The sequence below is a fragment of the Lupinus angustifolius genome, chromosome LG12 (genome assembly GCF_001865875.1).
Source record: "Lupinus angustifolius cultivar Tanjil chromosome LG12, LupAngTanjil_v1.0, whole genome shotgun sequence".
NCBI lineage: Eukaryota > Viridiplantae > Streptophyta > Magnoliopsida > Fabales > Fabaceae > Lupinus > Lupinus angustifolius.
Window position 1 is genome coordinate 455,881 of NC_032020.1, and position 24,408 is coordinate 480,288.

At 32.2% G+C, this 24,408-nt stretch overlaps 3 protein-coding genes across 4 annotated transcripts; 2 read left to right on the forward strand and 1 right to left on the reverse strand.

The window, feature by feature from the left end:
• On the forward strand, nt 555-6,796 carry LOC109362277 (uric acid degradation bifunctional protein TTL). 2 transcript variants are annotated; one of them, XM_019607962.1, is made up of 5 exons: nt 555-861; nt 2,137-2,194; nt 2,532-2,633; nt 3,222-3,378; nt 6,170-6,796. In XM_019607962.1, exons 1-5 carry the CDS (start codon nt 632-634, stop codon nt 6,625-6,627), a joined length of 1,005 nt encoding a protein of 334 aa, XP_019463507.1. In that variant the 5' UTR covers nt 555-631; the 3' UTR covers nt 6,628-6,796. The 2 variants fall into 2 exon arrangements, with proteins under 2 accessions (XP_019463507.1, XP_019463508.1); XM_019607963.1 differs by having other exon boundaries at nt 6,173-6,796.
• On the forward strand, nt 12,389-19,334 carry LOC109362274 (MLO-like protein 1). The gene is made up of 13 exons (XM_019607956.1): nt 12,389-12,607; nt 12,834-13,081; nt 14,743-14,859; nt 14,939-14,999; nt 15,212-15,306; nt 15,780-15,854; nt 16,153-16,241; nt 16,331-16,380; nt 17,319-17,359; nt 17,866-18,075; nt 18,166-18,233; nt 18,332-18,392; nt 18,910-19,334. The coding sequence occupies exons 1-13, from the start codon at nt 12,421-12,423 to the stop codon at nt 19,138-19,140; spliced, it is 1,533 nt and encodes a 510-aa protein (XP_019463501.1). The 5' UTR covers nt 12,389-12,420; the 3' UTR covers nt 19,141-19,334.
• On the reverse strand, nt 21,551-22,693 carry LOC109362278 (metallothionein-like protein 1). Its single transcript, XM_019607964.1, has 2 exons — nt 22,527-22,693; nt 21,551-21,968 (listed from the first exon to the last, which is right to left on the reverse strand). Exons 1-2 carry the CDS (start codon nt 22,589-22,591, stop codon nt 21,806-21,808), a joined length of 228 nt encoding a protein of 75 aa, XP_019463509.1. The 5' UTR covers nt 22,592-22,693; the 3' UTR covers nt 21,551-21,805.

The window sequence follows — 24,408 nt, forward strand, 5'->3', positions numbered from 1 at the left end:
TAAATTTAAAATTTAATTAAACAACAAAGATTTCGTTATAACGTAAGATAACAAGTGACAAAGATAATTACATATAAATTAAAAATATTTGACTTTTTCACCTCATCAATTTGGTTATTTTTTTAATTTTGATTGACTCGGCCGGTCCAACCGGTCCGATCATCCAAATCATCAGTTTTACGCTTAAACTAACTGAGTTAAACCAATTTTGATACAAAACCGGTTAGATGAGAGACTCAAACCGGTTAGATGACCGGTTCACGATTGAACCGGTCTGACCGGCCGATTCGAGCCGAGTTTTATAACACTGTGATTAAATAGTAGTCAAACTAATCATTTTAACCATTTTATAACTAATTTCCCAATATTTTAATCTTTCGAGTGAACTATTTTGAATTTATAATGTTTTGGTACATAAAAAAACATTATAAATTCAAAATAGTTCATCCGAAATTTTAATAAAAAGGTTGATATTTACTCTCCAATTATTGATCTCACAATAAAATACAACACTATTAAAAATTTAATTTTTCCCCAAAAATTCTGACATGCCATATGTGACTGACCCAAAACAGTAGAAAGTAGTGAAATCACAAGATTGAATCAGAGAGAGAGAGAGAGAATTGTGAAAATGGAATTGAGTTTTGATGAGAAAGATTATGCATCATGTTGTGGAAGTAGTAGATTTGCAAAAGAAATGGTTATAGCATCACCTTTTTCATCATTACAACATTCAATTTCAGTTGCAAGAAATATTTGGTTCAATAAGATTGATGTTAATTCTTGGCTTCAAGCTTTTTCTGCTCATCCTCAAATTGGTCAAACTCATTCTCCTTCAGTTGCTTCTCAAACCAGTGCTCAGTTCAGTTTTTTCTCCTTTAATTTTTGTTACTCAATACTAAAAATTATTACTTTTTTGGTTATTTTATTGGAGAATATATCCGACAATTTGTGACACTGCATGTGTTATCAGCTGCGATTTGTGAAAAAATGTATTTAGGTTAAAATTTTAATTATTAAGTATTCTCCTGAGTAATGAGCTGATGCTACATGGAATGACATAAATTATGAGACAGATGGATGATTTATCCGTAGTGCTATTTATATGTACGGATGATCTATCTGTCTCTTTCGGAGTGTGTGACTGTCAACGCCACACCCGACTAGTTCTGAGCCTCGGCGTCCCTAATGCTAAAAGTAAGGAACAACCCAGATGGTAAAAACAAAAATGGAATTAGAGGAAGTGAACAAATTCAAGAAGTATAATGTTACACCTCTAGACCAACGTCTGGTTCGTTTTTCATGGTTAGGTTTAGGTGTATGTAAAATTGTGAGGACTTTTTCTTATATTATTGAATTATTGAATAAAACATCAACTTAGTCTTGAGATTGATGCTATTTGGTTCATTGTATTACAAAATAGGCAATTTAGTCATTCATTTTTGCTCATTGTCAATTAATTTGATGTCATCAGTGCCAAGTTGTTTGAGTAGGTATAAAATGATATACCAAATTGACAATTTTTTATAATCTCAGGATCAAATTAACATTTTGAGAATGTGATTTAGTGAGTCTGGCATGAAATTGAAAAAACAGCAATGTTGAGAATGTGATGTAGTACTGGGATTGTGTTTTTCTCTTTTGGGTGTTTGTATGTTTCTGTCTTCATTTGGAATTGGAAGATACTCCTTGAATTTGTTCACTTCCTGTAATTCTATTTCTGTTTTTACCATCTGGGTTGCTCTTTACTTTTAGCATTAGGGGCGACCAGTGCTCGAGGCTCCCGACTAGTAGGGTATGACAGAGGTAGATGTACGCAACCTTACACTAATAAGATGTGGGGAGGGTAGAGTTATGCGGTCTTACTCTCTCAAGCGAGCAAACTGTTTCCAGGATTTGAACTAATAACCTCCGGGTCACAAGGAAAACAATCTTGCCATTGCGTCAAGCTCACCCTCCTCTCTCCTTTTAGCATTGATTGTGAAAGTTTTGATTTAGTTTAAGGTTGTTTCTTCATCTTGGGAGTGTTTGTTTGAAGTCTTTATACCTGATGTTTGCAAAGTAGTGGGTGAGAATTCTTTAACTCCTATTAACTTATTAGTATCAATAATTTGAATAAGAAACTGTTTCATGCAGGTGGAGTAAGGGAGAACAATCAACTGCTTTAGCAACTGCTACTGGTTCTAGCTTACAGGTTTGCTTGCTGTTGCCACTTAAAACCCGAAAAGTTACTTTAGTTTCTGTTTTCTTTACTATGAAATGTATAAAAACTGATTAATCTTTGTTCTCTTCTATCAGACTGGTTAAGATGATATGTCTAAGCATATTGACTTGGAAAACACTTGCTTTTAGAGAGTTGTGGTTTCATATTGTTTGCACGTTTTTTTATCGTCTGGATCTGCGTCATCATTTCCTTTTACTATTGGTTTTAGCTTTTGTTATTGTGGATGAACCATTGTAGTTAAACTGCGGTTTTTACAGTTTATAAATGAAAGTTGGTTGTCTAAATGTGGTGCATTTGACATTTGTAGGAACTATCTGAATGGAATGCTCAGTATAGGAATAAGTTCGGGTTTGTATTTCTCATATGTGCATCTGGGAGAAGTACCGATGAGATACTCGCTGAACTGAAGGTAAACTTGATTTTAAAGTCTTCAGTTTCTATAGCAAATCTGATGTCTTCGTGGGTCAATTTATGTACAGATACAGGTGGAAAAAAGAAGGATTTTAGTTACTTATTTACGAATTCAGCATTTCAAATGATAGATCAGTTGCCTTTTCGCGATTTGAATAACGGTCGACAGTAATTTGGACGACTTTTCTGGGTGATTTGACATTGCTTTGGTTGATAAATGACTAAGGCATTTTGGTATGAGACTACTTCATGTTGTCACCAATTAATTCAGAGCAAGTATAGTTTATATCAAAATGGATGAGATGTCAGCACAACCATTGTTGAAATTCACCAAGTTCCTACAAGTTTGTCTCAAGAATATGCTTGTTTAAGATCACAATTTCCTTATGGTTGAGAGAAAGTTCTCATGTTTTTTTGTTCTGAAGGACTCTAAGGGTGGGGAATATTACTTTTCCTCTCCTTAGCTGTTTCTCGTCTATGCGTAATTCCATCATTAAAATTCGCACTTTGTTTAGGATTTGAGTGAAAGAGATTGAATAGTGCAATGTTCACTTAAATTTAAGTTAATCTTTTTTACATTATGCAGAAACGTTATACAAACAGGCCGATTGTCGAATTTGAGATTGCAGCCCAGGAGCAAATGAAAATTACAGAACTACGCCTTGCAAAACTCTTTTCAAGTAAAGAAAGCATTTCTTCTACAACTAATAAGGACTCCATTGTTGTTGCTAAAAAGGCAGAAGGTACTTCCGAATTCTTTGTTATGTTTTATGTTTGATTAAAATTTAAAAACACATTTTCAAATGAATCTGGATCTGTTTTTCAAGGATAGATTTGTTATCTATAGTTGTTTTAGTGACAACCTTCTGCAGTTCTACTATTGAATTTGGCTAACACAATGATTCTATCTGCTCAAAATTTAATGTGATGTTATAAATTTAAATATAATACATGATCTGCCATTTAGGTTCCGTTTGCGAGTTGAATTTTGGAGGGAAAGAAAGAGAAAAGAAGGTTTCAGAGCCATCTCATAAGTGTATTTCATGGCTCTCAAGCCTTCCCTTTCCTTTCCTTCCCCTCCAAAATCCAACTTGCAAATCGATCCTTAGAGTCCATCATCATGAGTCACAACTTTCTTATGTAGAAGTAGCAGTATCCAGTATTCGATTTTTTTTTCATCCATTCATTAAGTTTTAGTATATTAGAAGTTGAGTTTTATTATAGTCAATTCTAATTTTCTAAGATGCAAAGGATTTAGTATTAACTAATGTGTTAGAATCATGGCTTGTTGTACAATACTCCAACCATGAAACAAGGTTGACACACTCCAAGAAAAATAGCCATAGATCTATCGTTGAGAGTAAAAATGGTATCCTCAACTTCTGGTTAAGTATATGAAGATTTTTTATACTGAATAGTCCCTGGGTTCCTTTTGCCTTCACTTCTACCAACACTCCCGTTGTCCCACGGAATGCGCGGACCAAACTTCCGAACTAGACCACATTCATCCTACTAAAACATGACAGAGTACACACCTTACCATTGGAGATCTTGGTGCACTGCGGTAGGGGTGGGACTTGCTCGAAATTTTTCGGGGTGTTGCTAGCGAACTCGTCATGGGTTCAAATCCATGAAACAATCTCTCCACTTGCGATGGTAAGGATGCATACATCTATCCTCCCTGGATTCCACTAGGTGGGAGCTTCGTGCACTGGACCACCCCATTTCTTTTCACTTACAATAGAGGGCTCTTTTTGCAGTTTCGCTCACTTAGCGGAGCAGTAAAAAAAAAAAAACTGGAACGAAACCTTTAATCGGCTATTCAACCAAAGAGTATGGAACACTCCTTTACGTATCAAAGACTATATGAATGAAATAGAGGATAGAAATAGCAAAATGAGTAAATCCAATTGTAGATTTTAATCAACTAGGACATGAGAGGATCCTCTTGACTCTTATTTTCCCTTTTTTATATCCTTTCTAATTAACTAACTAAATAATCCCCTCTAACCAACTCCTCTATCTAGACTACCCCTTGTTTCCTCCTAACAATGCTATTCCTCGAAATTCAACCTTGTGCTCAAGGTTAAAAATCTAAAAACTGTAGATGAGTCTGAGATACATCCTCCCAAGTAGCTTTCCTATTGCTTCCTTCCACTGGAAGATGTGACAAACATAGGAATGCGTGCCTGTTACGGGAGCTGAAGCTGGACCGCAAATGCACCAATATGCTTGAGGACCAAATAGGGATCATTTCATATTTTCCAATTGCAGTTTGTTTACCCATAGCTTGACCCATTTTCATGTATATATATTTTCCAATTTCAGAAAATGACCTCAATATGGCACTTGGCATATTTTCGAAGACCCACCTTCGTCTTTATCAACCCAAACACCTAAACCAAGTTGGAAATTCAGAGAAAAATGATGTTAAGAGAGTGAAAGCAACCTACTCCCACTATATCCTTATTTGTTGGAGGTTGGAGAACATCAGCACCTAAACTGCCACTACTTACTGGTGGCCTTTCGGTGAAATCAAATGCATTTTAAATAATGGCACCATGAAGTCCAAACAACATCGCCTACTTACACGCATCATGTAGCATTTGATTGTTGTCACAACATTTTTAGCTGTCCTGGCTTGTAAACCAATTGTCATCCTTCTGCTACCACACCGTGGTGACTCACCGTGGATGCCTGATCCTAGTGAAAACCATGTTCATAAACTGAAACAGATCCTAGCTAATATCGTTATAATGAGTCTCGCATTCTCGCATACTTGGGGTATCATGGTATCGCACGGAGTATGTAGGCTAGACATCTTGTTGTTGGGAGCAACTATACAAAAGATTAAAGGAAACTGCTGCAAGTTTTGAAGATCATCACACCAAACACATGAAAATCCTACTGTAGATGTAATTGGCTGTTGGCTAGGCTATGTAAAAAGAAAATTGCATTTTTTGATTAAACAATAATAACAAACTACTCATGCAAATGTTCTTCCCCATGTGATTGCTCCTTGGCCATTTTCATTGCAGTACCTTGTAATTGCATGCTGTTTTATCATGTAGTGCACCTTCTTCCGTAGTTCCATTGCTGTTTGCAGTGATCCCTCAACTCTATACCTCAGCTATCTAATCTAGACGGATACAAATGAACTTGAAGTTCTGAATTCCATTATATTTTTCGTTCATTCCATGAGGTTAAATGTTCAAATCCTGGAAACAATTTGTTTGCTTGCCGGGGTAAGGCTGCATACATCTACCTTCCCCAGACCTCATTAAGTGGGAGCCTCGTGCACTGGGCTACCATTTTCCCTTCTTTTTCTCTTATGTGAACTGTTCTACATGTACTAAATGATTGCATACTGCATGACCCTATCATTGTTTTCTATTAAAATAAAGTTATTCCTATTGTTTGTATGATGTATGTGGTATCATTTCAGCTGAAACATTTCATGTTTTGTGTTATGATATCTTTCATGTTTAAAACTGACCTTCCCTGTACTTATTTTTTGTTGTAAATTTTCCCTAGAAGATCGTATAAGCATTATCGGCGGGCATGTGACTTCTGATTCAGCGAATTCGCCAGGAAAATCAATTCAGCTTCCCTCCAGAACCCGTCCACCCATTACAACTCATGTGTTAGATGTCTCGCGAGGTGCTCCAGCTGCTGGTATCGAGGTACTTTTGGAGGCATGGAGAGGCACACAGCCTCGTCCGACATTCGGGGTTGCAGATAGTGGCAGTTGGATAGTTCAAGGGTCTTCGACGACAGATTCAGATGGCCGAAGCGGCCAACTGCTGAGCATAGTTGACGATGTGAACCCGGGGATATACAGGATAAGTTTCAACACCGGAATGTACAATCCGAATGGCTTCTTTCCTTATGTGTCTATTGTGTTTGAAATCCTGGAGTCACAGAAAAAGCAACATTTCCATGTTCCACTGCTGCTTTCTCCATTTTCTTTCAGCACTTACCGCGGAAGCTAGAAACATTGCAACTCATGTCTCCCATGAATGCTTCAAGCTTTCTTGAATGAAACTTTTTATAGCAGAAAACTTATCAGTGTGTCATTGGTATTTGCTTCATGTATGTTATCAATACTTTTGGGCTAATAATTGAGACAATCTATAATAAATCGAACATTTATTTAAGGTCCCTAATGGTACTTCGTTCGATCTTAGTTGTTGCCTCCCACGCGACTCGAACCCATGATCTCAAGGATAAATAGTCATTATTCATATGAGTCGCTACCATTAAGCAGTCTATATGACAAGTGGTGAGCATGGTTGGGTTGCCTAGTTAAGGTTTGTTCCGAACTTGATTCTAAATGTTATTCAGTTTCTTTTAAAAACTCCAATTTAGATCCGACTAAATATAATGTATTTTCTTTTTACATAAAGTCTTTTCAATTTAGGTTATTATTATGAATATGTAAATCGGTATATAAAATGATATATATGTATATATTTGATTAATCATTTTAGTATATGTATATATGACGAAAAAATTAGAGAATCAATGACATATGAAAATATATACATGTTGTGGCAATAAACTATTTGCACAAGAATGTCCAAACTAACTAGTAAAACGAATTGAAAAATACTCAATTAAAAAAATGAAATTATAATAATAGATAAGTTGTTACAACAAAATGCATTATATACTTTGAGTTAAAGAAATGTCATTATCCCGTGCAAAATTGAATGAATAGACATATATAAATAAAAGTTATGGATTATCATGGATTAAATTAAGTTGAATCATGTTTACCCCATATATATTCCTAAATATTATTTGAGTCTAATTTTTAAATTCAATTCGGCCTAAACTCTATGAAATCCAATCATTTTAGATTCAATTATTATTGGAACAAATAAGATGAGTGGTCACATAAGTTCCTATTCGTCCCTAATATATGATATATATATATATTATATATACGGTGGAACTTGTCTTAATTGTTTTCTATTTGTACGTAAGAATTTGTTATATTGTCAGTACATCATTCATTTATTTATATTTTTTTATTTAAGTTTAAGAGTAAACAATGATTACTTTGGAGACCAACTGATAAGGTGCAGATTCGCATTGATCCTATTGTTTGTGTGCTTCATAACATTTATGGTTTGTTTAGAAGAAATTGAGATGTTCAGCTACATCATATTTACAAAGAGATAAATATGATGACAAATTTTGTGATTTAAACTTAGTTTCTGTTATTTTTATTTCCGATGTACCAAAAAAATCTTAAACCCTTAATGCAAAGATAATAAAATAATCAATCATTACAATTGGAGTATTAATTGAATATTTAGTACGACTTTTACTTATTTTTCCCACAAGTTGCATGGGCATTAATTAATTGATGCATTAATAAACTATTCATGTGATTACAATTGAAGAGTTATTAGTTTTGATGATGGGTGGAGGAGAACTTTTTAGTACTTGTTTATGGGTGTTAGGAGGTAAAAATGGAGTTGGCTAGATTTTTCAAATAGAACAATGGTGAAGGGTAACCAATATAGTATAAAAGATAAATGACAAAAAATAACCTATTTTAACTATAGTATAATATTTATATACTCTCGGTATAAAGATTTATATATGATTAATTCATTCAGTTCATTTGTATTATTTTTATTTAAAAATCAACAATAAATAAATATGAATAATAGATAGTGAAGTGATAATGTAAAAACTTTTACGGTATCGGTGTATATATATTTTTCTCTTTTAACTATTATCATTTCTTGTTCCCTAACCCCATACTTCAATCCCCAAGAATATATAACTCTAACAACCATGTTCAAAGTGTGTATATAATTCCAATTTTGGAGACTATCACTCGAAAAAATAAATAAAATGAGAAAAATATGTAATTACAACGGAAGCTATAATATATTAAGAGAGAGATAGACACGATTGTGGGAGAGCCATGGTGGAGAGAGAGGTTAAATTAAACAATTGAATTTAAACACTTCTATAATATATATTGTATATATTAACATATTTTCTCTTTTGCTTTATACTTTTTATATTGTACTCTGATTTATTGTTATTACGTCATTTATAATTCTAAATTTTCTTGAAGATTTTTTAAAATTGTTATTACTGCACTAACAATTACTATTAGGCTAACTGATAGATGACTCTTAACCGAGATGTCATATTTATAATGGAGAAGTTCAATGAAACTTAAAATTTTGGATTGTGGAAAAGATGGATGGATAAGGGTTGTCAAAGGCATTACCCTAGGATAAACCATATAAGTTGAAGGAGAATAAAACATGACATCAAAACTTTGTTGGATCCAGAACCCTAGAAGTCCATGTATTGGATTGAGACCAAGGTTGAGATAGAAACTCAAGTTGTTGAGCCAAACTCAGACATGTGCAAACAATATCTCTAGATGTTAGAGAGTATGATCTAATTTAAGGCGATAAGTGGAATAACCTTATGGCGTGTCTATGACGTCATGGTGAAAAATATTAATTGCTAGCAGATCCATAATAGCACATAGGCGCTGACTCACTTTGATGTGAGGTGTAACACATGCAATGGCTTGGAGGTAAGGTGTGACATGAGTGTTGGCTTGGACACAAGGGTGTAACATGGGTATTAGTTGATATTGATGCAAGGTGTGTAATATGAGTATACTTCTTATGGTATTAGTTAAGGCTTTCCAAGGAATCTCAAATGTTCAACTTGACTCAGTATTGAAGATGACGATTATTGGTGATCTTTCGTGTATATGTTCCATAGTATCGAAAGAGGTCATAGCAAAAGAGAGTTATGTGGCATGTTAAGTTAGACGATGATATAAGAAGTTGCATTACCAGTTTGGAGAGCTAGACTCTTGATAACATCTTCAAAGATAATAAGAAAGACTTACGCTGAATCGCGAGAAGGCTCTCATTGAAAGAGCCGAAAAAGAGAGTGAGATGTTAAACAAGGTGAACTTGAAAATTAACTAAGGTGAAGATTGTTATGTAGATTTTCCAAGAAGTGAGATGCTTGAAATATATTATTGTATGAAGTGTCACGTCATCTAGTATTGGAATGGAGGAGAAAAATCAATTTATATATTGGGCTCAAGTCCCTTGTTATAATGTGTGCCAACTATAAGCACCAACTAGAAGGACCCCATTAGCCCTGTGCCCATGAATGTGGTAGAGTTTGTAATACTTATTCTCTAATGATATATTGATAGTCATTCAATGTTCTCATGGTGATAAACACAATTGGACGAACCTCATTAACAAATTATTCTCCCAATTCTCTTTTAATATTTGATTTCTTATGGCTAATATTGTACAATGACTCCTACAACCGATAGTACTAACATAAATTTAAATGGATCTTTAAATTAATAAATATTGTAATTAAGATAAGTACCTCTTACACATATAGATGGAGTTCATTAGGTTTAGGAACTCACAAGATATATAAGGGGAAGAATCACTTAGAGCAAACGTGTATCAAGAAATAAATTATCCAAAAGTTAAGGAAATTGATTAAAAACCTCTTAATATGAGGACCTATTTGATTTCTTTAAAAGAAATTCATACACCAAAAGTTAAATATATAAGCTAAATATTTAAGCTAAAGAGTACTACTCCTAAATATATAAGCTATTCTTTCTTTCTCCTCATAGATATTATCTCTTTGTAATACTAATAAATGCAAAAGCTATATATTATTCCTTTTAAAAATTTGGGTGCTCTCCCACTTATCCCATAGACAAGAGCTATTGGTTAAAAACTAATAATTTCATTTAAATATATTGCTTTTAAAATTTTGGGTGCTCTCCCACTTATTCCATAGACAAGAGCTATTGGTTAAAATAATAATAATAATTACATTTAAAGAATAATGATGATATCATTATTGAATTTGACAATATAACCAAAATTGACAATCTTAAATTTTTTAGTTAAGTAATTCCTTGTAAACTCGAAACTAATTCTTTTTGGAGTGTATAATTACCACCTATACCAACTTTGATTCTAAGATATCCAATCTTGAATTATGATTTTCTATAAAGTTGGAAAATTCAATGAAAGTTGGAATTATAATTTAAGAATTGGGCATATCTATTTAAATAAAGGTAGTTTAAAATATTAAAGAAAAATTTAGTTAAATAAAAGTAACAATCAATGTTATTATATTAAAAAGTAAATATAAATAAAAGAGTAGCTATAAACTTACCTCCTATTGAAATTTTGGATTATTTTGATAAATGTGAGACTGATTCTAAGTTTGATTTAAAAAATGCAGGTATTTTCCACGTAAAAACAACATGAAAGCTCAAAATTTAATGGCTGAAGGTACCATTGAAGCATAGATATATTATTATTTATGAGAAAAAGAGTGCATAAAAATGTAGAAATTATCTCCACAAAGAAAGAGAAAAGGTGGAAAATAAATAAAAGGGAAATGAGGAAGGAAAGAAAAAAAAGATGATAACAAGGTTGGTGAATCAACACTAGAGAAAGAAGGAAAGTTTAGTGAAACAAATAATGAAAACTAAGATAGATGATGTGATGAAACTACGAAAATAAAGGAAAATGTTCCTTATAATGTCTATTCCCCACGAATTTTATGTGATGAGAATTAGAATTCTTGACAACCAAATTTTAATCTCATTATGAAGGGCGATTTTGAGGGTTGTACTTTAAGGATCTATTTGTGAATTGATTTTTGGAAGGTAAGAGAAAGAAAAGAAAAAACTTGTGGTCATAAAAAACACTTGTGAGATGACTCTCAAATCTTTCATTCTCATTTATTTCCCTCCAAAATCAGACTCAAATGTAGACCATAAATGAACGAGAGGATTGAATGGGGTCTTACTAGCATCTTAGGAGGGGGAGTAGAGAAGATTAACATCCATTTTAACTTTTTTCATGTCAACAATAATCATATGAAGGAGTCATAAGGTGGTCTGATGGTGAAGAGGGCGGTCGTAAGGAATGGAGTGCAAGAGGTTGTGGGTTTGAGTCCCACCATCAACAAAAATGGGAGTTATAAGGGTAGTTTGATGGTAGGGTGTAGGAGATTGAGGGTGAAGTCTCACCACAACAAAATACTAACATATTAACAACTACAACTAACATACTAACAATTGCCGATAAAAAAAAACAATAAGCATATGATAAGGGGAACAAGGGATGTACTTTTTTATATGAAGGTAAATTTGATATAATTATTAATTATATTATGTTATTCGATCTTATCTAACTATTTAATCAAATAAACTTTATACAAGAATTCTTTTAATTTAATATCTAACTCACATCATTAGAACTACCATGAGATAACCGACTATTTCAAATATAAAAATAAAGATAATAAGTTGAATCCAACAAAACCAAAAGTACCAAACACTAGTTTAATAATTAATTAAAAATAAGTATCGACAAAGTTTAATAAAACATTGGGAGAATCTTTTATGTTTTGTATTTTACATACCGAGACATTATTAAAAACACAAATTAATGCCAAACCAATCATATGATTTAAAAAACTTTAGGTTATAATATGAAAGGTGAACCATACAATAATTTATTTATAGAAATACGTGTTTGAAAACTAATGTAGACAAACAACATGTCTTTAATAATCTTTATGAGATCGTGAAAGAGTGTTATATATGTCAACTAAGAACATGATGTAATATAGACAAAATTGTCGTTGGTCCGGGACATGATTCAGGATACGAAATCGTATAATATAAGTCACATTTTGCATTACATTTGTAATACAAGAGAGAGAGAAGAATGAGTGGTGGGGGTGTGGAAGAAGGAAGTAGTTTGCAGTTTACACCAACATGGGTTGTTGCTTTAGTTTGTAGTGTAATTGTTGCTGTTTCACTTGCTGTAGAACGTTTACTTCATTATGGTGGAATGTTTCTTAAGAAGAAGAATCAGAAGCCACTTTATGAAGCTCTTCAGAAAATCAAAGAAGGTTTACTCTTTAAAGTTGTTGTGATTGTGGTTGATGTGATATGTATAGTGGTCATTCCGATTTTCGATATGAATTATTTTGTTATTAAAAAATATTCTTGAATTTGACATGACTCAATGTGACTTGACATGTGGTCTAGTGTAATCTGTTATTACCCAAATGCGGTCTGATACAGTTGTGTTACGGCTGCATTGTTGTGATTCGATTTTTTTGGTGTTTGTTTCAGAGCTGATGCTGTTGGGTTTCATATCACTGCTTATGACTGTATCACAAAATTCAATATCCAAAATCTGTGTTTCAAAGAGTTGGACTGAGCATATGCTTCCATGTAGCCGTGAGGATTTAGAAAAAGAAGGATCAAAAACACCAATTTCACATTTTCAGACATTTTTCTCATTCTCTGGCAATGCTAGGCGCTTACTTTCTGAGGGCCAAGCAGCACCTGAGGTCAAATCTGGATATTGCTCAAGTAAGGTAAGAAGTTAGAATAATAATTATTATTATTATTATTATTATTATTATTATGAGAAATAAAACAATTAATATGAGTTATTAGATTTTATTTGAATGATTAAAGATTAAAATATACATAAACATTTAATTTCAACCACTCATATTGGTTATAAGCCTAAATTTATTGTTCTTTTTTGTGGCTCTCTTGTCTTACCATACCCAATAACAATGAAACTCTTCGGTGGTGGTTGGAGGCTCCTCGGTCTGCTCTAACAAGTGGTACTAGAGTCAATGGTTTAGTTGGGACATTCTGGACTTAAGGGGAGGATTACAATAGCTAATGAAACTAATGTCGTAAGGTTTTGGTTTTAAGATGTGATTCTCACTTTTAACTCTCTACTTTTCCCATACCCCGATAACAATGGACTCCCCCGTGGTTGGAGGTTCCCCGTTAGCAGTCTGGTCAAACAAGTGATATCAAAACTAATGGTTCGGCTAAGATATGGTGGACTTAAAGGGGGTGGACAGGAGTTGGAGGTTGTTGGGTTTATTTAAGTGTGAAATTCCACATTGGATATGAGGGTAGAACTAAAAGACTTTATAGGTAGAAAAGGCCATGGAACTAATGTCGACGTAGTGTGACACTTCTGGCTCTCCACTTTTCTCATACCCACTAACAATGAAAATCCCTCCTCGATTATAATTTGGCTCTCCACTCTTCGCATACCCTGATTGACTAGCCTAGACCCAAAGCTGCCTAGAGTGAACTCATCTTGCCTGGTATCTAGCCGAAGCCTAGTAGTTATGTGGCTTTGGCCCTGGATGAAAACAAGTCTTAGTGTATTGATTTGTATGCCACCGTGTTTCAAAATGTAGAATAATCGCGACTCGGTTCTCACGAACTAGTTTGTGGTGGGCAGAAATATGAGTGAATTATATGACTATAGACTAGACATAATTAGATTTGGACTAATGTGGCTAACATTGGTGACTCCTTAGGACTATGAGCACAGATAGGAATTTAATTTCTCAAGTACTAATGTGTATTTAATTTGTCAAGAACTAATGTTTCCAATTTTAAATTTTATAAGGATAAGGTTTAAAGTTTACTCTATTTGGAAGTTGTTTTCATCTTTTAGTCTTTTCAATTGTTTCGAGTAAGGATATGTAAATTGGCTCTTCCCAGATCTCACAAGTCAGAGTCTCATGCGTCGAACTGCATGATGTATATTTTTCTCAAACTCAGTAACAATGAAACTTCCCAATTAATTTTGCTTGGGTAGAAATAGTACTATATGCCCGGAACCTTGTGTTGCACCTTTAGTATAACTCGTCAGACTTCAATAAATGAGAGATTCGTATACTGAGCCACTATTTTGAGTATGTCTCAAGTAAAGAATTGGGGGGAGTATAAAAAATGAATAGCAGTTATTGAACAAAAGACAGAAACAAACTGTAAAAGGGAAATGTAAACAGAAAGAGTATATACTGTTTCCTTGGATGTGTATGAACCTCATAAGATGGTTGATAGTTAATTTGCACAAAGATTTTATGCAAATTATATCCACAGTTATGATCTTTGAATGTTTTTGGATGTTTTATATGCAGGACCTAATGATTTTAAGGCCTTATTTTTATCCCTACATTTTCATAACATTGTTTTGAATTTATTTTCTTTGCAGAACCAAGTACCTCTATTATCCATTGAAGCACTGCATCAACTGCATATCTTTATATTTGTCCTAGCTATAGTTCATGTAACCTTCTGTGTTCTAACCATTGTTTTTGGAGGATTAAAAGTGAGTATCTACTTTACCTTTATTATAAACTATATATGTTCAAATTTCTGCTATATTACTAAAGAACTGCATTATATAGATACATGAGTGGAAGAATTGGGAAGATTCCATAGCGAAAGAAAACTACGAAACACAGCGAGGTAATAAAATTCGATCGGTTATAGTTTCCTCTATCTATGTTCTGTTATTATATTGAGTTGTGGATTCTTTGATAGTCATCAAACTCGCCTTCGAAATCGACATGATCCGACTCCTACTTAATATAGGCTATCTTTCTGTTTGTTTGAACCATTCAGTCATTAACATTATATGCAGTTCAACTTTTTATATGTAATTGTTACTCTATATGCAGTTATGAATCCTAAGGTGACTCATGTTCAGCAGCATGCTTTTATCAAGGATCATTTTACGGGTTTCGGCAAAGATTCGAGTCTTCTGGGTTGGGTGGTATGTTATTTATAAGTATTCAATCTCAATGTTCTGAAACCTGAAAGTAAAAACTAAAGGATATACTATTATACTCATGGCATGATAAAACCCCTCAAAATATGTTGATTTGTAAATATACTGAATTTGCTCTTCAATTTTGATATAGTGCAGTTATACACATGCCATATTTCTTAGGAATTCATGCTCCATGCAATGGAATTTACATTCACCTTGGATTTCTGAAATTGGTTGCATAGTTTGATGTATATTTCAGCCTAACCAATGGTCTTATAAAGCATTGTTTCTCTTAGATCTCAAATTTACATTTATTGTCTCCAAACAAGTTTGATTACTACTATGCAGATCTTTGATTCATGATTTAATGCAAATATTAACATAATACATGAGTTGAAATTAATGCTAAGTTCCTTTACCATGTTGTTATTGACATTAATGTTGTTCCTTCTAATTTGTCATGTTTTCTCTTTCAGAAAGCTTTTTTCAAGCAATTTTATGGGTCAGTGACAAAATTAGATTATGTGACATTAAGGCTTGGTTTTATTATGGTAAGATTTTGTTGTTCCATATTTACTGTCAAATAATTTCCAAGATTTTTTTTGGTATTAGCGAGGGTATCCTTCACCTTTTAGGTAAGGAACTAATCACTTTAGAGATGCGTGACTGCCCTCTCAATAAGTGTCATTCCCAGGAATCAAACCCTTGACCTTTTGGTCATCCTGGGATCTAGTGGCGCCTTACACCACTAGACCAACGCCTTATTGCTAAGTAATTTCCAAGACTCCCATTAGACACTAACTTCTATGCTTGAACCATAACATTACTTTTTATTTGTCTCATTTTTAGACCCATTGCAGAGGAAATCAAAAGTTTAATTTTCACAAGTACATGGTTCGTGCCCTTGAAGATGATTTCAAGATAGTTGTTGGTATAAGGTAATTAAGTGCTTCTATAGAATATACCTTTGTATGTAATAAACATTTATTCTAGACTATTGTTGACAATTATATTTTCATTGTTGCAGTTGGTATCTTTGGATCTTTGTGGTCCTCTTCTTGTTGCTTAATATCAGTGGTATGCTACAACTATTCTTGACTCAACTATTGTGTTGATATTTTTAAAATATGGTTACTCTTGCAGATAATTTCTTGTGAATTTAATACTACTATGATGAGTTGAATGCAAATTATTATATGGTTTCCTTTTATTTGGTATTTATATTTGACACATTGAACCCCATATATATTCCACATTAACTAAGTGTTTTCTGCCCAAAGCTAGCATCCAATCCACAACCTGTTCTGTGTTTCATTGTGTGCTATTCTCTGAGCTAAAGTGGCCAATGTTGTTTTTTCTCGGTGCATGACTGCCCAGTAAGTATTGCTCCCAAGAATTGAATATTTGACCTTTGGCCTAATACAATAGATACCTGAGGACCTAGTGGGGCCTTACACTGTTAGACCAATGAGTCACTGGTAACTAGCCAATATTGTTGATGTTGTGTACCATGTGACATTGTTGGTAAATGGCCTTGTTTTTTTAGTACAATCACGAGTATCCCTCACCTCCTATGGGTAAAGAATTAATCTCTTTTAGGATCCGTGACTGCCCCTCCTCCCAACAGGTGTAACTCCCAAGAATTGAACCTTTAACCTTTGGCCTAATACGATATTTGAGAACCCAATAAGGCCTTACGCCACTAGACCAATGGCTCGTTGGTAAGTAGCCAATGTTGTTGATGCTGTGTACCATATGACATTGTTTACAAATGCAACAATCTGCTACTGATCTTTGTATGTGCTTTTGTTGAAGAAGTAAATTTAAATAAAACTTTCATGTCCATAAAAGGAAGGAGTCAAAGGATTTAGTTTATTCTATATGCAAACAATGAATTTGATATAGAAACATGATCATCATTATGAAGTAATATACTTTTGCCTATAAGGTGTAATTGTTCTAGTTGAATGTTTTTGGAATCCTAGTTGTTAAGATGTGTGTGTTTACTCTTTCAGATTGGCATACATATTTCTGGATTTCATTCGTTCCATTCATTGTAAGTATCTTCATAAATTTGCATGGCTTTTTCAATCTATATGTAACATCTTTACATATATTTTACTTAGCTTTCTGACACTCATACCTTATATGTAACACCCCAGCCTTAACATGCAACCCTATGGTCCATGAATTTACTGAGCGTGCTGCCACCTATTAAGGTTAACTAGCCCTGCAGTATTTTTATTCCTCCCTAAAGGGAGCCTCTGCGACGACTCGAACCCATGACCTCAGACTTATAGTCATTGAGTCGCTACCACTAAGCTACATCTTAGTGGTAGCGACTCAATGGAATCAATAACTATAAGTCCCTAAGGTCATGGGTTCGAGTCGCGGAGGCTCCCTTTAGGGAGGAATAAAAATACTGTAGGGCTATTTAACCTTAATAGGCGGTGGCACGTTCAGTAAATTCATGGACCATAGGGTCGCATGTCAAAGCTGGGGTGTTACATTATATCTAATTTGTCTATGTTAAAATCTGTATTTCTGGTTTGAAATCTTCAGCTTCTGCTATCAGTGGGCACAAAGTTGGAGCATATAATAACCCAATTAGCACATGATGTAGCTGAAAAGCATGCAGCCATAGAAGGTGAACTTGTTGTACAACCATCAGATGATCACTTCTGGTTCCATCGTCCCTACATTGTTCTCTTCTTGATTCACTTTATCCTTTTCCAAAATGCTTTTGAGATTGCATTCTTTTTCTGGATATGGGTATGTATATTCTATCATGCAACTATTTACAGTTTGAGAATAATGTATCTCCTCGTATCAGGAGATAACTTATTTTCCTTCTTATTTCAGGTTACATATGGCTTTGACTCTTGTATAATGGGACAAGTCAGTTACATTTTTCCTAGACTCATTATTGGGTACTTACAAAACTTAATTTCTTTTATATTTGTGTCTTCTTTGATCTTAATGCATTCAGAATTTCAATGTTTCTTCAACTTTTCCTTTTCCTATGTAGGGTATTTATTCAAGTACTATGTAGTTACAGCACCCTGCCACTGTATGCAATTGTTACACAGGTGAGTTTCACTAATTTCATGTATGCTAAATTAAAGACCTAGAGGATGAGTTTTGACGAAATGGTAAAGTGGTTGTTTAGGTCTGTTTGTGAGTTGGATTTTGGAGTTTAAAAAAAGGAAAATGGAAGGTTTCAGAGTCATATCACAAATGTATTTCATTCTCTCAAGCTTATCTCTTCCCCCGTTACCCTCCAAAAACCAACTCGCAAATAGACACTTAATGATCATGAAGTCGTGAGTTCAAATCCTGAAAATAGTCTCTCCGCTTGCAAGGGTAAGACTGTGTATTTCTATCTGCTTAAACTCCACTACATGTGAGCATTGTATATTGTGCATTTTGGACTGCCAAGTAAAGTTGTTTGTCTTGCCACCTGAAGGTGATAAGTTTAAATCTCGAAAACAACATATTTGCGTACTCCATACCCCACTAGAGGAGACTCGTACATTAGACCACCCTTTAAATTAAAGACCTTTTTGCATTGTGATTAATCCATCATTTAATTTTGACACTATGTAGATGGGGACTCACTTTAAAAAGGGAATATTTGATGAACAAGTGCAAGCACGCCTTGTTGGTTGGGCACAAAATGCAAAGAAGAAAGGAGTAAAAGGTGATAGCCAACATGGTGAAGGAAGTTCTCATAGCAATGGTGCTGTTGGAGTTCAACTAGGGTCAATTTTCAAGAAGCAATCTGCACCAGAAGACAATGCAATTGTCCCAACAAATGAAGAGTCCAAGTTAATATAGCTACCATGCAAATAATAAACACATGAAGGAGGTGTAGTAGATATGGCTTATAATCTTATTTTGTAGAAGATTTTTATACTTTTATCATGGGATAAAGCTATTTTTAAAGATAGCTTAGAAAATGATAATGATGCAATGCATGATTTGAATGATTTAAGGGTGACACACCTTCACATTAAATGAGTTTTTATGTTGTATTGCCACACATGTTTCATTTTTTATAATAATTGATTTGGTAAATGCTTAATTTATAGTATAAAAAAGTTTATATGATGGTATATTACTAAGATATATGTTGATTGTTTTAGTTGGTGTATTTGGAGAACTAAGATATTTATGTTCAGTTTACAATAAAAATCAATATTTTTGAATTCATTAATCTTATCTATACAAAATATTACCAGGGGAAATATATGAATTCCTCGTAATTATGATGAATTATTTTTTCCTTCTAATTACCTCTTAACTTTATGAGTTTGTGAAATCACTGCAATCAGATTCACAATATTAGCAATGCAATAATATAGATTAACTAATATTGATATCTAGAAGAAATTGTCATTAAAATACAAAAAAAATGATCGAGAGGAATATGACAAGTAAGTTTCAGAGTTAAAAGTAGTTAATTTAGTAATATTGATATATAAAATAAACAACAATAATCTAACAGTCAAAGTTGAAGCAAAATAGATGAGTTAGAATTTTTCATTACTATTAATTAAAACATTATCTTTATGCAAAGACTAATTTCATTAATAGTTAAAGTTTAAGGGTCAATTTAGAAGAATAATATTTTTGCCTTATAGATCCTTTTTTTCTCCATAGAAATTAAGAGGCTTGAGATAAGGTAGGATTGCAGACGAAAAGAATACTAGCATTCTGGTGTAACACATGGAAAAAAAGTCCTCCAACAAAGACAAAGGTAAATCAGTTAGATGATCTCATACCAAATGTTAGAACTAGACATTATCTAAAGTAGTTCTAAACCATACGAACACGAAAAGCGGAAGCAAAAAGGATTGAATTACCTTCTGCCATTGTTGCTTTTTCTAGCAAACTTCGGACTCCAACTCGGGAGAGTGATTTCGATGTTCTTCTAAGCTTTTGCTATCACCCTTAGATGATGTTGGATTTCTAAATGTATTAAGTAAGCTTAGGGACCGCAAAACATTTGAATTAATAGTCACATAACCATCAATAGACAATATTACAATTAATGGTAATTGGTTGATTCCGACAATTACATGTACGTTATATTTGGTATGAAACCGTTTGTTTAATGGACCATATTAATGGAGATTAACGATTATACATTCAAGTATACTCATGAATTTAATGAATCAAACTGAATTTGACACAAAATCGTCTCAATTATTTAATCATCTTAATTTTTAGTTGAAATTTGATTTGTTTGACCCATGAAATAAGTTTAATGTGCTAAATAATGAATTGAGTTTTAAATAAAATGTTGATTGCTTTGATTTATTGTTTGTGTCAATCCTATAATTCAGTTTATTCAACCATATTCTTCTCTCTCAATATATTATATGTACATGAATGATAAGAAAATTAAGCATTGCCTTTATTGTATGAATCTATTGATTTAAGTGAGATGAAAAAAATATTCATATAAATGATTAAAATAGAGTAGGTCAACTAAAGGAGTATAGTGCAATATTTTATTAAAAATAGTGATAATTGTTTACTAATAATAGTTCATTCTTTATGATCGATATACCCAACTTGATGAACCGAATTGACATCCCATTACTGTGTTATTTTTAAAAGGTTTATATTAAATTGGAAACTTAGGGGTCCCTCTATATAAATTGGTTAAAGTTGCACTAAATTTGTTGATATTATATTCGTCTTTTTCCTTAGTTGATAATGTGTTATTATTTTGGATTTGACCCCATTGATTTATTGCTGTTTTAAATTTGGTTACTCTAATATATTAATTAATGTTTTAATTTTTCAATTCATTTTTACAGGAATATTATCAAGTGAAAACCAATCATCTCCACTAATGGACGATCTAATACTAAAATATGAGAGAAATATATTTTTATAAGTTTTAATTTAAAAATAATAAAAAATATATACTCTTAATTTTTTTTTGTTACATATCAAAATCTAGATCCTTGATCTCAACCTATTAATCAAGCCATATTTTTTGGGTACCATATATTATTCTAAAAGTAGAGTTGATAATTTCTCATTCAAGTATTCAACAAATAAAATTATTTTATTACCTCCATATCCTACTTTATTTATGCTTTGTAAGATAAATGCCTGCCTAAAATTTCTCATAATTAAAAACAAATATATTTTTTTTCCAAAATTGATTATACTTGTAACATTATTGTATTCCAAAAAGCATGATATATTATTCCATTAATAAGCATAGAAATAGTCCAAAATATCTAAACTTTATTCAACCAAACAAACAACAAAGTAACCATAGCTTGAGATAAAGCTAAGAAACAACAACAATTCCAAATTCTAGAAACCTAGAACATTAGGATTTGCTAAAAGTAACACATGACCTTTTTATTCTATAACATGAAATAAGGTTTGAAACTAAACACAAACATTCATACACTTCATATAATTGTGGACCATGATATATATATTATTATTATTACATCTTTGGCTTTAAGATTTTTCACTTGCAATTGCAAGGGTCACATGTGCAATTTGATCCACACTTGCAACCACCTTCTTCAGCTTCAAAACCCATTTCAGAATCATCAAAATGAATCATAATTGGTGCAACACCCATAACTAGAGTCTCTGATGCTATCATTTCTGAGTACTTGCTGCCACAACTATGCACCATAAAACAAACCAACACATCAATCAACATATACACATAACACTCTTGATTGAAAAGAATTTGTATTATTGTACCAAACTTACATATAAAAAATTAAGTTAAACTTTGTTGAATAGTTATATTCGTTAGATCAAAATTATAACCAAGAACCCATGTAGGAAGGAAACAAAACATTGAATTTCATAAAATTTAGGCAAAATGGTACCTTAAATCCAATCAAGATGCTTACAAATTTTTACCAAGAAAATGAAAAAAAAGACAATAAAACTAAAAAAATACTAAGCTTAAAAGTTTATGTAGGAAGTCAAAGGACCATGAAATTCAGAAAATTCATCTAAAAGGGTACCTAAAATTCCAATAAAAAACACTCAGAACAAAACTTTTCATACAAAAAATAATTATTCTTTCTTCTGAGAAAACAAAGACCAATAACACTAAAAACTTTCTTCATAAAATATTTTCATGTCATTAAAATAATATTAGATATAAACAAGAACTTTTTTATAAAAAATTCATTTGATATAATATAAAATTTTATTGATTTTCTTACTTGCATCCGCTACCACACTTGCAGCTGCTTCCACATCCACAGTTACTGCTACCACAACTAGACATTATGAGAAGAAAAGTATATAGAAATTAAACAAAATATGAAACAATTTTTATTGTTATTTTGAATGAATAATAACAAAGATTGCAAAGACTTAGAGGAATGAGAATTCATGTTGGGTGGTGACACTAATTTATAGCCAAGTTGAGGTGTGAAAGAGTGTATCTTAGCTGTCCACGTGTCAAAATCTTATTCCATTTGTGGCTATGACCTATTGAACGAGACTCGTCTCCGGTAATGGAAAGGCAAGTGATGTCAAAAACCAAAGAAAATATGATATACTTTTACATTTATACCTTATGTTTATTATAATAAGACAAATTTACTCTTCAAACTAAATGAGAAAATTACACTTGTTTCTCCATTAATCGAGAGGAGTCTCACCCTGACTTATTGTACACGTTGATGTCATTTTCATTGCTCTTATTTTTGTGTGGTGTATAAATGGAATAGTGGACCAATAGAATAAAGGTATTCTTCTTCAAGACTTATTTGCCTATTTTGTCATCATTCTTATTATTCTTATTACACTTTTCTCCATCATTCAACTTACTATATGTATCATTTTTGGGAATGGAGTATCTCCTGGTTTAAGGAGATAAGTTATCTCCTTCTGTCAGTGAAATTATGACATGTGTCATATTTCATTATTTTCTATAAAAATATTTTTAAAAATAAACAAAATAACACACATGTCACATTTTTACTGGTTAGAAGAGATAAGTTATCTCATGATATGAGAAGATACATTATTCTCACCATTTTTATTTAAGACTCGATCATAGTAAATATATGTAAGATAAATGATATATTTATTAATATTATGAAAAGGGATGGAATCCACTTACTCTAATAGTAAATTTGAAAAACTTACTTCACATTTTAGCTATCAATTCTAGAAAAATTTAATAGTTTAGAGTAGTAAGTAGATCTAAACTATTAAATTTCCCTAGAATTGATGATTAAGATGTTAAATAAATTTTTTTAAACTTTTTCTTGGAGACTCTCTTATAAAAGTAATTCTTACATTATTTGTGCATAATGTATAGTATATAAATATTAATCTCCTATGTATGCTACTTTTATGTCCCACAAATACTTGTACATTAAGTAATGTAATAATTGTTTTGAATTATATTACATTTATTGTATTTTTTCCTAGTATATCATTATCTCCCTATAATCATTAAATAAAATAAATGAATGAATAAAATACTAAATAAGTGTAAACATGAAAAATAACAATTGAAACATAAACGGACAAATAAATGAACATAAAAATCTTCAAAATTGAAAAATAAATTGGAAGATGGGCAACCTTTATTGAAGTTTGATAATTACTCTTACAATAAATAAAATTATCTAGATATCCTAGTTCATTTTTTAGCTTTTATGGGTATTTCCAAAATTATATTTGAAAAATGCAATTGAAAGGTGATAAGTTATCTAAATAACTTTTTGTGTTCTTATAATCATTATAAATGTTGAACCAAATTCAACCAGAAAATCAGTGATTCAGTCATTGCAATAGTACAATATGACAAACAATTATATTGGTAAATATTAAAAAAATATCAATCAAAATCATATTTAAAATTGGTTTGTGTATGTTAAAATTTCATACTTTCAAAATGAGACTTTAGTAATTTAAACCTAAACGTTATAGTTGTTTGATAGAACCATTTCAATAAATTGTTGTATATTGTGGATAATATTATTTACTTTTATAAATTTATTATAATATATTTATAAATTTATCTATATATCTATATTTATTCTATATATAAAGTCAAAACATCGTATAACTACATATACAAACTGA